Genomic DNA, 14,528 nt, shown 5'->3' with positions numbered 1-14,528 from the left:
CGAAAGGCGGGGTACACCCTGGACAAGTCGCCAGGTCATCACAGGGCTGACACATAGACACAGACAACCATTCACACTCACATTCACACCTACGCTCAATTTAGAGTCACCAGTTAACCTAACCTGCATGTCTTTGGACTGTGGGGGAAACCGGAGCACCCAGAGGAAACCCACGCGGACACGGGGAGAACATGCAAACTCCGCACAGAAAGGCCCTCGCCGGCCACGGGGCTCAAACCCGGACCTTCCTGCTGTGAGGCGACAGCGCTAATCACTACACCACCGTGCCGCCCCCTCTTCTTTATCTACTTGCAAATTTCAATTGAAGCCTTATCCTTTCCATAAACATTTCTCTTCCTCTCTTACTGCTTAGTGTTTTTTTTCATCCCTTCTGTAAAGCAACCTTGGAATTGTGAATGCCGGTGTAAAAATCTAACTTATTATTATCTTATCTCATTATCTCTAGCCACTTTATCCTGTTCTACAGGGTCGCAGGCAAGCTGGAGCCTATCCCAGCTGACTACGGGCGAAAGGCGGGGTACACCCTGGACAAGTCGCCAGGTCATCACAGGGCTGACACATAGACACAGACAACCATTCACACTCACATTCACACCTACGCTCAATTTAGAGTCACCAGTTAACCTAACCTGCATGTCTTTGGACTGTGGGGGAAACCGGAGCACCCGGAGGAAACCCACGCGGACACGGGGAGAACATGCAAACTCCGCACAGAAAGGCCCTCGCCGGCCATGGGGCTCGAACCCAGACTTTCTTGCTGTGAGGCGACAGCGCTAATCACTACACCACCGTGCCGCCCCCTCTTCTTTATCTACTTGCAAATTTCAATTGAAGCCTTATCCTTTCCATGAACATTTCTCTTCCTCTCTTACTGCTTAGTGTTTTTTTCATCCCTTCTGTAAAGCAAACTTGGAATTGTGAATCCTGGTGTAAAAATCTAACTTATTATTATGATTATTATTATTATCTTTTGATGTGGGCGGCACGGTGGTGTAGTGGTTAGCACTGTCGCCTCACAGCAAGAAGGTCCTGGGTTCGAGCCCCGGGGCCGGCGAGGGCCTTTCTGTGTGGAGTTTGCATGTTCTCCCCGTGTCCGCGTGGGTTTCCTCCGGGTGCTCCGGTTTCCCCCACAGTCCAAAGACATGCAGGTTAGGTTAACTGGTGACTCTAAATTGACCGTAGGTGTGAATGTGAGTGTGAATGGTTGTCTGTGTCTATGTGTCGGCCCTGTGATGACCTGGCGACGTGTCCAGGGTGTACCTCGCCTTTCGCCCGTAGTCAGCTGGGATAGGCTCCAGCTTGCCTGCGACCCTGTAGAAGGATAAAGCGGCTAGAGATAATGTGATGTGTGTGTGATTGTCGCAAAGCAGCTTTACAGAATTTTAATAACTTTAAACACGAGCTAATTTTATCCCTAATCTATCCCCAATGAGCAAGCCTGTGGCGACGGTGGCAAGGAAAAACTCCCTCAGACAACACAAGGAAGAAACCTCGAGAGGAACCAGACTCAAAAGGGAACCCATCCTCATTTGGGCAACAACAGACAACATGACTATAACATTAACAGTTTTAACATGAAGTCAGTTTCGTTGATGTTATAAACTCTTCATTGATGGAAACTTGAGTGCAAAACTATTAATGACAACTGCAGTCCTAAAGTTAGCAAGTCAACTGTAGTCCTCAGCCATAAAAGCATTACTGTAAGAGTCCGGAGCGTCTGGTTAACATTTGAGTGAGAAAAAAAAAAGCTGAATGGAACACAAAAGTGTTATCAACAAATGACCAAGTGTGGAGAACAAATTAAATAATTAAGAATGCAAGAAAGTTGTGAACAACCTTTCAGAGGTGACAGGAACGACACAGTTTCTGAGGTTGTCATTGATCACATTTACCAGTCCATGTAGACAATGTCTGTTCCTCTCCATTCGCATTAAAGTGGCATTACATGTCAATTCCAGAGAGCATCTGTAAATGCGATTGTCAATCCCAAACACTATAACCATGCTTCAGTATTAATCTTTACTTTTAAATTCAGGGAAAGTTTACATGTCTATTACAACAACAATACAATCCTGAGCTTGGGTTACTGTTAGTGTATGCATGTTTTCCCTGTGTCACTCTGGGTTTCCTCAGGGTTCTCTGGTTTCCTCCACCTTCACAAAACATGTTGGTAGTTGGATTGGCAATGCCAAGTTACCTCGAATTTAGCTCTAAAGGAGTCTTTTCTTCTGTGTAAAAGAATAAAAATACATAAAGCACACTAATTAACAATTTATTCAAGTTATGCTTGTTTAGTCGCTGTGGTTTTATGAAATATATTTTCCCAATTCAACAACCAAAATCAATGAAGCATACACTATATGGCCAAAAGTATGTGTACACCTGACCGTCACACCTATATGTAGTTCTTCCCCAAACTGTTGTCACAAAGTTGGAAGCACACAATTGTATAGGATGACTTTGTATACTGTAGAATTACAATTTTCCTTCACTGGAACTAGCTCTTGGCTGCCAGGATGGTGCCGGCACCAATGCCAGTGCCAATGCTGGTGCGGAGCCAGTTCTGCCTTTGTGCCTGTTGAGACCTGGCTTCAATTTTGGCAGGTTTGAGAACCAAACATTATGGAGTGGAAGTTGGGGTTATTTCCATTGAAATGTTCCCGGGGTAACATTTGCAGGAAAAAATCATGGCAAACAGAGCACGTCTGCTTTGCTTGCTTTTTATAAATTTATTTTTAAAGTCATAACATCCTGCATTTGAAGGTTGCCTGCATGTTGACTTGCTAACTTTAGGAATGCAGTTGTCATGAACAGTTTTGCACTCAAGTTTCCATCAATGAAGAGTTTATAACATCAACGAAACTGACTTCTTGTTAAAACTGTTAATATTATAGTCATGCTGTCTGTTGTTGCCCAAATGAGGATAGGTTCCCTTTTGAGTCTGGTTCCTCTCGAGGTTTCTTCCTCATGTCGTCTGAGGGAGTTTTTCCTTGCCACCGTCGCCACAGGCTTGCTCACTGGGGATAGATTAGGGATAAAATCAGCTCATGTTTTAAGTTGTTCAAATTGTGTAAAGCTGCTTTGCGACAATGTTTACTGTTAAAAGCGCTATACAAATAAACTTTTTGACTTGACATGTAGTGATTTCCATCATGTTTTATCAAAATGGTGGTGAATTTCTTGCGGTAGCCCCTCCCATAACCACTGACATCACTGGTTCCAAGTTTGGGACCAGCAATTTTGTGGTACCATCTTTTTTTGGTGGAACTGCTTGAGACCAGTTCTAGATTAGGCACCCGGCAGCAGCACCACATCAGTTGAAGGGTGAAAGAGGCCCAATCCTGTTCCAGCATGCCCCTGTGCACAAAGTGAGCTCCATGAATCCATGGATTACGTAATCTGGTATAGAAGAGCTTGAGACACTTGCACATCCCTGACCTTAACCCCAATAAACACCTCTGGGCTGAAGTGGAATGCCAAATGCACCCCAGGCCTCCTCACCAAACATCAGTACCTGACCTCACTAATGCTCTTGTGGCTGAATGAACACACAGTCACACTCCAGAATCGAGTGGAAAACCTTCCCAGAAGAGTGCAGGTTATTATAACTGCAAAGGGGAACTAAATCTGGAACGAGATGTTCAACAAGCACACAAGGGTGTGACTGAGCAGGTGTCCACAAACCTGTAGCCATACTGTGTATTTAGCAGACTGCATAATAAACTCTTATCATATATTATTTTCTTCTCTTATTATATAAGCATTAGCGAGGGGAAAGTGCTGATGTGAATTTAATCCTCTCCTCATGCACGAATCTGTGCTATATAAATCATGGAAAACCAGACCAAATATTGTACAGCTACCCCAGGTACATTTTCTGCTCTGCCTAATTAAAACTAGTTCGACATTTTGAAAACCGCACAATCTGGCAACACAGGGCCAGCTGTAACACGCGCGTGCTGAAATTCGGGCGCTCTTCCTTCCTCTCCAGCTGAATCCACATCCACTACACCAGGGTTAATAATAATAATAATAAAAATAATAATAATAATAATAATAATAATAAACAGATCTGTAAAATCAAAGTCCAGGTTTCCTTTCCATACTATTCCATACATTATTATTTTTTTGTTAATTTAATATGATTATAATTATTAGTAGTAGTATTAGTATTGTTGTTAATTTATTATTATTATTATTATTATTATTATTAGTAGTAGTAGTAGTAGTAGTAGTAGTAGTATTTTCACAGACAAGACACAATAAAATAAAACAAGACACAATATACAAAAAATACATTTTAGCAGTAGTAGTAGTAGTAGTATTGTTGTTAAATTATTCTCATTATTATTATTATTATTATTATTATTATTATTATTAGTAGTAGTAGTAGTAGTAGTAGTAGTAGTAGTATTTTCACAGACAAGACACAATAAAACAAAACGACACAATATACAAAAAATACATTTTAGTAGTAGTAGTAGTAGTAGTAGTATTGTTAATGTATTATTATTATTATTATTATTATTATTATTATTATTATTATTATTATTAGTAGTAGTATTGTTGGTAAATTCTTCTCTTATTATTATTATTGTTGTTATTATTATTATTATTATTAGTAGTAGTAGTATTTTTACAGACAAGACACAATGAAATAAAACAAGACACAATATACAAAAAAATACATTTTAGTAGTAGTAGTAGTAGTAGTAGTAGTATTGTTTATTATTATTATTATTATTATTATTATTATTATTATTATTATAGTTATAGTTATTATTAGTAGTATTAGTATTGTTGTTGTTGTTAAATTATTATTATTAGTATTAGTATTATTATTAGTATTAGTAGTAGTATTTTCACAGACAAGACACAATAAAATAAAACAAGACACAATATACAAAAAAATACATTTTAGTAGTAGTAGTATTGTTAATTTTTTATTAGTAGTAGTATCATTATTATTATTGATCATAGTTATGTATGTATTTAGCATTTTGAATTGTTTGTTTGTTTACAAATTCATATTAGGCTACAACAGGACATGATAACTTTTGATGGTTAGTTTAGGACAACCCGTTTGCCTTGCTTTGGTTGCTAGGTAACAGATATGATAATAGATTGTAGAGTAATTTAATATTTCTTAATTTAAGATAAAATGCTGTAAAATATAATTGTTAATCTGAATAAGACACGATTTTCTTGTGCAATATAAATTAGTTAAAAAATCCCATCCTTTCTTGCACTTGTCACATTTTTTTTAACTGTTTATTAAAGATTTTCTTTAATCCAGCTCCAGTGGTGCGGTTGCTATGGCAACTAATGCTTTATAGCCAGAGATGGCATGTTTACATTGTTTATTTTTTTTATATATTTTTTGTCCACGCAAGAATGTATTTAGGTATCATTTATGTGTTAGGGTAGTTTGTCTTGTAAAAAAAGAAATTAAACTTTAATTTATTGTTGCTTTGAGTGGAAGGAACTCGATAGCACTTTATTTCTAGCTTCTTTTTACCAGCGCCGATGGATTAATCTGCGCATGCGCGTTAATCGCAACACCGGAAGTTAAGCTCCTGAGTCTCCGGCGTGAGAAAATGTCTTGTGTGGTTTTTGTTTACGGTTTAAAAAGTTAATTTATCATGATTAGACACGTTTTCCTGACAGGTTCTCCAGGTAGTTTACTAACCAGTCTAATTTTTACGACACAGCATTTTTTATTTGTTTATAAATCCTTTTAAACACATTACTCAGTGCGTGTCAGAGAGCGTCTTTTATTTTGTAATGTTCGCTGAATAAAATCGCGTTTGTACACTTGAATTGAAACATCTACGTTGCAACTTTAGTGTTCACCTTTAAATCCATGTAACAGCAGTTAAAGAGCCTTTAAAATGAAAACTGGTGCTTTAGAGTTTTTCTATATGTTCCTTAGTGTTATGGACTAAATGCTGTATATATTTTAGAGGCATTCTTGTTTTAATTTTATACTTTGTCACTTCCAGGAATAGAATTGAAATTTTTTGATGAATCATCCTGTACTAGTGTTGTGTTCATCCAATTAAATGCTCTCTAGAAAGCATATGTCCCACCCCCAGGGGGTGTGTCTTACTCAATGCTAGCAGCTCTTTAAAGCTAGACGGCCTTTCAGTTTCATAAAATCGGTGAAATTTATGCCGCTTTTCCACTACAAACGCGGCTGAGCGGGGCTGTTGGAGTTGCATTTCGAGTACAACCGCGCTGAACCGTGCTGGCTGGAAGTGGGTGGACACATTGGGTGGAGTTAGCGAAAGTGGGTGTACGTCAGGTGATGTCGTTAAGCAGCGCAAACAGTGACATCAGTGAGCTTTTAAGCGGTAGTCTCACGACCCGGATAGCCTCACGACCCGGATAGTAAACAATAAAACATGGAGGACATGGAGTCGTTAGTGTTGCTGTCTTGGTGCTGTGGCTTGTTGTCACCGACAACGCCAACAGATACTGGCAAGAGCGTATAGATGAGGCGAGGCGCATAAGGCTTCAGAAATTCTTGTAATTCGTAATTCTTCTTCTTCCGGGTTTGCGGTGTTTACAGATCCCAGCGCGCTCGCAGGGCGTGTGTGGGCATGTGAGGACACTCCTCACCAATCAGTGCACAGGGGAGTGTCTGCTCACGCCCCTAGCCCCACTCGGCACGGTTTGGCTCGCTTCAGCCCCACTCCAAAACGGTGCGAGTTTTAGGGGCTAAGCAGGGCTGAAGCGAGCTGAGTCGTGCTGGTTTTTGGTAGTCGAAACGCGAGCCGTGTCGGGCTGAAGTGAGCTGAAAAAGGGTAGTGGAAAAGGGCCATTAGTTCCCTCTGATATTTGGTCATTGTGATATATGTTTATTTCTGTAATATCTCACAAAATATCAGATCATTCTGTGGCTGGGACCTTATTTAATTTAAAGGGGTTAAAGCAAATAATGTGCATGAAATTGCTCGCTTCACGCAGTCAAGCGGACAAAGGAAGTCCGTGTGTGTGCGTGTGCGCAGGTTTACCTTCTTCTTTTGGGTTTTACAGCAGCTGGCATCCAGTGTTGCATGGACTGCCATCTACAGGTTTACCTTTGACGGTGCACGGACAGTTCCATCCTTCTGTCGCTAAACGAACAGCTGATCGCACCAAGGTGCTCGTTGAGCGCCGATATTTATTAGTTTGGGCCCTGCATTTCCTTTCCTTCATATATAACATAATGTCTTTCTTCTCGCTTTCCGTTACTGTAGTTGGTCTTTCATGTTTCATTCGCACACTCACGTCCTCCATTTTTCTCTCCTGTTTCAAATTTGTATCCCACAATGCCTTGCGCGAATGGGGAAAGCCCACCACGTGATGCATGATGTAGTATCTTGTATTGGGTCATGGTGAATGCAGGAAAAAATAGCAGAGAATTTAGGGCCACGTGGAAATAAATTCATTAATTGTTCTATATAAAAAAATTAATAACATTTGAAATCTGTGATTCAGATTCAGTAGCTTTCGGTCCACTAAAGAAAAATAATCAGGTGTTGGGGAAAAAACATTTTTATGACCTACAGTTGAAAAATCTGAAAGGCCGTCTACCTTTAAGAGCAAAACATGGTTTGTCTCTGTGTTTTTATTTGTGCATCTTCTCTTTTCCCAAAAAAAAAAAAAACCTTGGTTGGGAAAATTTGATCAGGTAGCATTAGATTTCAAATTGATTTTAATCCTGCCTCTCAGATGTATCAGACACCTCCTGGTGATTCCCCTCCAACTCTTCGTCACTATTGTGAATCTCAGTCTAACTCTGAACACACATGGCATCAAGTTGTCAAGGGCATTATTGTCATTAAAGTCATGTCATGAGTGAAGATGACAGTACGAAATCTTGTTTAACTCTTGGCTTCAGTACACCGTCACTCTGACTTCCTGTCAACATACAGAATTGAATCACTGCTCTCAAGCTATTTCATGACGACTTACATTATCTGTAAACTGTTCTGTTCTGTTCTGTACTCAGGAGTGGGGAAAACCACACTAGTCCAGAAGGTGTGGGAGGCGATCAACTCAACAGGTGTGAGCATCCATGGCTTCTGCACGGAGGAGGTCCGCGAAAGTGGGAGGAGAGTGGGATTTGATGTAGTCACAGTAAACGGCCAGAGAGGAATCCTGGCCAGAGTCGGGTATCTATATTTTAATCACTTTCTAAATGATCTATCCACCTGTGCAGCCTGGAGTCAGACCTGTATAGTGCTAGAAAAGCTGTGTAACTAGATTGATCTCTCTTTAATTTTAGAACTACAGCTCCATCTGGCAGACGTGAATATACTGTGGGTCAATATGTTGTCGATCTACCGTCATTTGAGAGTCTTGCACTGCCACTTTTCCAAAATGTAAGTAAACGTTCACGTAAAAAAAAGACTGATCCTTATCCTTTTAGAAATAAAGGTACTGAACTGTATTTTCTCTTCTGGAGAGCAGCTTTTTCAGACTGCCCCACTCTGTTCCATAGGAATGACATTCCCTTCCCAAATCACGCATTAGAATGAGTTCAGAGCTCAAGTGTGGCAGTAGAAATGATAATAACTATAAATACCGATCAGAGATTTGTTACGACACCATTATCTGGGAGGAAAGCACGAGTTACTGACACAGAGAGCTGAAGAAACCTCTGCTGCTGGAGCTCTTAGTTTGAGTCCAGTACAGTTTGTTGATTCGCTGCTCATCAGGTAATGCATGGGAGCGCAAGGTAAATAACCGAACTCTGTCGGATTGTGGCTTTTGCCAATCCTGTGCGTCCTGAACAGTTACGATACTGAAGGAAGAATTCCTTCAAACAAAAGGTCCTACTGGAACACTCACTTCACTGTGTTGCCGTAGTAACCAGATGTGTCTTACATATGTTTGCAGCTGCACTCGCTGACCACTTTATTAGGAGCACCCATGCATCCACCTGCTGTTTTATGATGCAGTTCTCTAATCAGCCGATCCCTTGACAGCAGCACGATGCCGTCATAAAATCACGCGGATACAAATCAAGAGCTTCGGTTAATTAATGTTCACGATGCTCAAACATCAGAATGGGAAAAATTATGATCTCAAAGTGTGACTTTCTTTCACTGTGGCACTGAGCCAGATGGACTGGTTTGTTTGAGTATTTCATAAACTGCTCCTGATCTCCTGGGGTTTTCACACACAACAGTCTCTAGAGTTTACACAGACAGAATGGTGCGAAAAACAAAAAACAGTGAATGAGAGACAGACAGACAGTCAGTTCGTTCGTTCTGTGGGTGGAAACAAACACCTTGTTGATAAGAGAGGTAGGTCAGAGGAAAATGGCCAGATTGGTTCGAGCATTTTTTCCAGGAAGGAAGGACTCATAGCAACTCTTTACAACCGTGGTGAGCAGAAAAGCATCTCAGCATGCAACAGCAGAACAGAAGCCCACATTGGGTTCCACTCCGGCAGCCAAGAACAAGAATCTTAGAATCAAGAACAAGTTCCTCTTAAAGTGGCCGGCCAGTGAGTGTATAACTGATAAACTCAGCTTGTGCTCCGAAAACATTATTCCTGTTTTCCTGCGTTGTTCCTGACAGGCGAGCGATGGAAGCAGGAAGGTGTTCGTTATAGATGAGATTGGGAAGATGGAGCTCTTCAGTCAGGCGTTTATCCGAGCGGTGAGACAGACTCTGGACAGCATGGACTGCACTATCTTGGGAACAATCCCTGTTCCTAAAGGAAAACCTTTGGGATTAGTCGAGGAAATCCGAGCAAGGAAGGATGTCAAGGTCTTCATGGTAAGCATCTGTAAAATATTACTGTTTTTGTCTGCTTAAATGAATATTCCACGTTGTTTTTGTTTTGTCGTTGTTGTTTTTTTAAGCTGAAATGTGTGATTTATCTCAATTTTGACACGTTTCATTTTAAAAAATAGCAAGATCACTCAGGCTACATCCACACGACAACGGCAACGAGATGTTATTTAAAAAAATATCGCGTCCAAATGGGCAACGATCAGTAAAATATCAGGTCCATATGGCAACGCAACGCAACGCTTGCTGAAAACGATGCAATACACATGCCACACCTCTAGGGGCGCTGTAAGACGGTCCCTTCGGAGACACCAGAACAATAGAAGTAAGGACGCATGCGCATAAACTATTATGCGCGAGACTTCATATTAGCCACAAAGTCAGGAAAATCTGTTCGTAAAATTACGTTATAATGACCAAATACAATGAAAAGTATTTTTCCAGTCTCACCTGTGAAAGGTAATCCCATGTGATCTCATTTGGACGGCAAACCTGTTAGTACAGTTAAACGCAGCACATGAACAAGGCATCTTTATTCTCTGCTTTGACCCATCCAATATGGCGGCGAGGATGACGTATGATTCTACGCGGAAGGCGGCGTCTTTAATGGTCCGGAATAAATTGAATGCTACATGTTGATGGATTAATTTGCTCTTCTACGCCCTTTTTGAGGAATGTATTGTAGGACTTAAACCAACATCTGAAGAGGTGAGATCGCTCCTTTTTTTCCCTATTTTTGCTGGCGGGATTGACTCTGCCGTAGGGGCTATTTTCTCTCTCTCTCTCTCACTTTGCACCATTACACAATAAATATTCACAGTGAAAATATTTTGTAAGCGCGTTTCATGAACCAAGTTATAGGATTTGTTGACAACTCGCATCGAGTTCATTACACTTCTACCCGGCGTGAAGCACTCACAGTCATGTGGTTGTGACGTCATCGTAAACAAATCCGTTCTACTCATCCAGACGACTTCGCAACGTCAATGTTGCCAGATCTTTCCACTCTGGAACCCGTTCTCAAAAAGATTGCGTTTTGGGCACCCAAAACGCCGGTGCCGTGTGGACGCCAGGCCTAAACGATAAGCAATTGTATCGGAGTCACCTGAATCCGTTGCCGTGTGGACAGGGCCTTATTTATTCAAAACTCACTGATGGAGAATCAGAATCAGAATCATGTTTATTGGTCAAGTATGTTGACACACAAGGAATTTGGTTCTGGTGGTTGGTGTCTCTCTAGTGATACAGGGGAGGAAAAAAGTGTGAATATATGTATATGTAATATAATAAAAATGTATATATGTAATGGACAATATACACATTACACAATATAATAAATGTGCAATCTACAATAACTATTATATACAACATACATAATATACAATACCTATATTATACACAATGTCTAAAATATCTGTATTATACAATATCTATCTGTAATCTAAATATCTATATTATGCATAAAATATCTATATCAACAATATTAGTGTTGTAGTCGAGTCACTAAACCTCGAGTCCGAGTCCAGTCTCGAGTCCCCAGTGTTCAAGTCCAAAACTTTAGAGTCAAGTCCACTAATGAGCCGAGTCGAGTCCGAGAACAAGACCCCAACCGCACCATGTGACGGTGGCTGTTTTAGCATCATTAACATTAGTTTGTTCCGGAACATGACGTATGAACAGGTGAATGTGCTTCTCTTTATCAGGGAGTGTGAAGTATTCTGTCAGAGACGGTTGGGAGACGGATGAAAGTGCAGAAGGTGTGTTTATTAATACAAGTGAAGACAGTAAACAATCCAGAACGGCAGGCAAAATCGTAAAACAGTGAAACAGGCGATAGGTCGAGCGAGACACAAACAGGCTATCGTAGACTCGGCAGGATCGAAGACGAGAAACAGGAAATCAGGGATCAGGAAACCAAACAAGGAAATAAGGCCTGGTAATGTGTCAGCATCGCAACTCAATACTTTGCAAAGTAAGTGTGTTTTTCTATAGGCGTGCAGATTGCGCCTTAATCCTGTCCAGAACGCGCCCAAGAGACTATATGATGCACGCACCAAGGAGCGCAGGTGTGACACACTTGCACGAAATTAGTACAAAAATTACTGTAAATATAAATATCTTATGCCAAATTATTATGGCATGTTACAAAAAATAAAGAAAAAAATCAGAGTCCTCGTCATCAATTTACGAGTCCGAATGCAGTTAATGCACGGGTCCGAGTCAGCAGTGCTCAAGTCTAAGTCGAGTCACGAGTCCTTAAAATTAGGGCACAAGTCGGACTCGAGTACTACAAGCCTGAACAATATACAATATCTATCATATACAGTATACAGTGGTGCTTGAAAGTTTATGAACCCTTTAGAATTTTCTGTATTTCTGCATAAATATGAGCTAAAACATCATCAGATTTTCACACAAGTCCTAAAAGTAGATAAAGAGAACCCAGTTAAACAAATGAGACAAAAATATTATACTTGGTCATTTATTTATTGAGGAAAATGATCCATTATTACATATCTGTGAATGGGAAAAGTATGTGAACCTCTAGGATTAGCAGTTAATTTGAAGGTGGAATTAGAGTCAGGTGTTTTCAATCAATGGGATGACAATCAGGTGTGAGTGGGCACCCTGTTTTATTTAAAGAACAGGGATCTATCAAAGTCTGATCTTCACAACACATATTTGGAGGACCTCAGAAAAAGCGTTGTTGATGCTCATCAGGCTGGAAAAGGTTATAAAACCATCTCTAAAGAGTTTGGACTCCACCAATCCACAGTCAGACAGATCGTGTACAAATGAAGAAAATTCAAGACCATTGTTACCCTCCCCAGGAGTGGTCGACCAACAAAGATCACTCCAAGAGCAATGTATGTAATAGTCGGCGAGGTCACAAAGGACCCCAGGGTAACTTCTAAGCAACTGAAGGCCTCTCTCACATTGGCTAATGTTAATGTTCATGAGTCCACCATCAGGAGAACACTGAACAACAATGGTGTGCATGGCAGGGTTGCAAGGAGAAAGCCACTGCTCTCCAAAAAGAACATTGCTGCTCGTCTGCAGTTTGCTAAAGATCATGTGGACGAGCCAGAAGGCTATTGGAAAAATGTTTTGTAGAAGGATGAGACCAAAATAGAACTTTCTGGTTTAAATGAGAAGCATTATGTTTGGAGAAAGGAAAACACTGCATTCCAGCATAAGAACCTTATCCCATCTGTGAAACATGGTGGTGGTAGTATCATGGTTTGGGCCTGTTTTGCTGCATCTGGGCCAGGACGGCTTGCCATCATTGATGGAACAATGAATTCTGAATTATACCAGTGAATTCTAAAGGAAAATGTCAGGACATCTGTCCATGAACTGAATCTCAAGAGAAGTTGGGTCATGCAGCAAGACAACGACCCTAAGCACACAAGTCGTTCTGCCAAAGAATGGTTAAAGAAGAATAAAGTTAATGTATTGGAATGGCCAAGTCAAAGTCCTGACCTTAATCCAATGGAAATGTTGTGGAAGGACCTGAAGCGAGCAGTTCATGTGAGGAAACCCACCAACATCCCAGAGTTGAAGCTGTTCTGTACGGAGGAACGGGCTAAAATTCCTCCAAGCCGGTGTGCAGGACTGATCAACAGTTACCGCAAACGTTTAGTTGCAGTTATTGCTGCACAAGGGGGTCACACCAGATACTGAAAGCAAAGGTTCACATACTTTTGCCACTCACAGATATGTAATATTGGATCATTTTCCTCAATAAATAAATGACCAAGTATAATATTTTTGTCTAATTTGTTTAACTGGGTTCTCTTTATCTACTTTTAGGACTTGTGTGAAAATCTGATGATGTTTTAGGTCATATTTATGCAGAAATATAGAACAATCTAAAGGGTTCACAAACTTTCAAGCACCATTGTACATGGTCTATAATGCTGCTCTTCAAACCTGTGACCTATTACTGTGTTTTTAGAGAATATAATTACGTTGATGCTGTAATGTTTTGTTTAAATACCGTATCACCAATAAAATTAGCTTATTTTATTAATAAATTAATTTGCATTCAGTTGACTGATATTCTGCATTTTTTCTCAACCTCACAGGTTACCAAAGAGAACAGAAATACCATCCTGGATGAAATTGTTTCTGCAGTAAAGGAATGTCTAAAATAAAGATTCCTCTCAGAAGACAAGAGGAACCGTGGCAGAAAACCTGAGACAAACCTGCATGACGATCCAGATGCAGAAGATTTAATCCTCTGGGACAGTTTTCAATTAGTTATTTTTCTCCTGTTTTTGTTATTAAGATCCTTTATGTTTCTGTAACTCGACCCTTTGGGTTTGAGGACACGAAGAAAACGTTCAGCTTGTTTAGTGTTGCGTTTAAACTTCAGCTTTTCCTTCATGAATCACCTCTCAGTGTTTACTGAATATAATCCGAGTTGGGTTTTTTTTTTTTGTCTTCAGAGAGGAGAGTTTCATTTTGGTTTATGATTGCAATCTGGTGAAATAAAAGCACTACAGAGCACAACAGTCGAGTGTGGGAATGGTAAAACTGCCTTTACTTGACAGTCAAGTCAAGTTTATTTGTATAGCGCTTTTAACAATAAACATTGTCGCAAAGCAGCTTTACAGAATTTGAACGACTTAAAACATGAGCTAATTTTATCCCTAATCTATCCCCAATGAGCAAGCCTGTGGCGACGGTGGCAAGGAAAAACTCCCTCAGACGACA

The 14,528-nt window shown here is 40.3% G+C and overlaps 1 protein-coding gene across 1 annotated transcript; it reads left to right on the top strand.

Annotated features, from left to right (window-relative positions):
• Window positions 1-5,557: 5,557 nt before the first annotated feature.
• ntpcr (nucleoside-triphosphatase, cancer-related) lies at window positions 5,558-14,324 on the top strand. Its single transcript, XM_060932444.1, has 5 exons — window positions 5,558-5,697; window positions 8,018-8,180; window positions 8,294-8,390; window positions 9,594-9,794; window positions 13,898-14,324. Exons 1-5 carry the CDS (start codon window positions 5,664-5,666, stop codon window positions 13,964-13,966), a joined length of 564 nt encoding a protein of 187 aa, XP_060788427.1. The 5' UTR covers window positions 5,558-5,663; the 3' UTR covers window positions 13,967-14,324.
• Window positions 14,325-14,528: the final 204 nt, after the last annotated feature.

The sequence above is a fragment of the Neoarius graeffei genome, chromosome 10, assembly GCF_027579695.1.
Source record: "Neoarius graeffei isolate fNeoGra1 chromosome 10, fNeoGra1.pri, whole genome shotgun sequence".
In the NCBI taxonomy this organism is placed as follows: Eukaryota; Metazoa; Chordata; class Actinopteri; order Siluriformes; family Ariidae; genus Neoarius; species Neoarius graeffei.
This window is presented reverse-complemented; position numbering and strand designations above follow the sequence as displayed.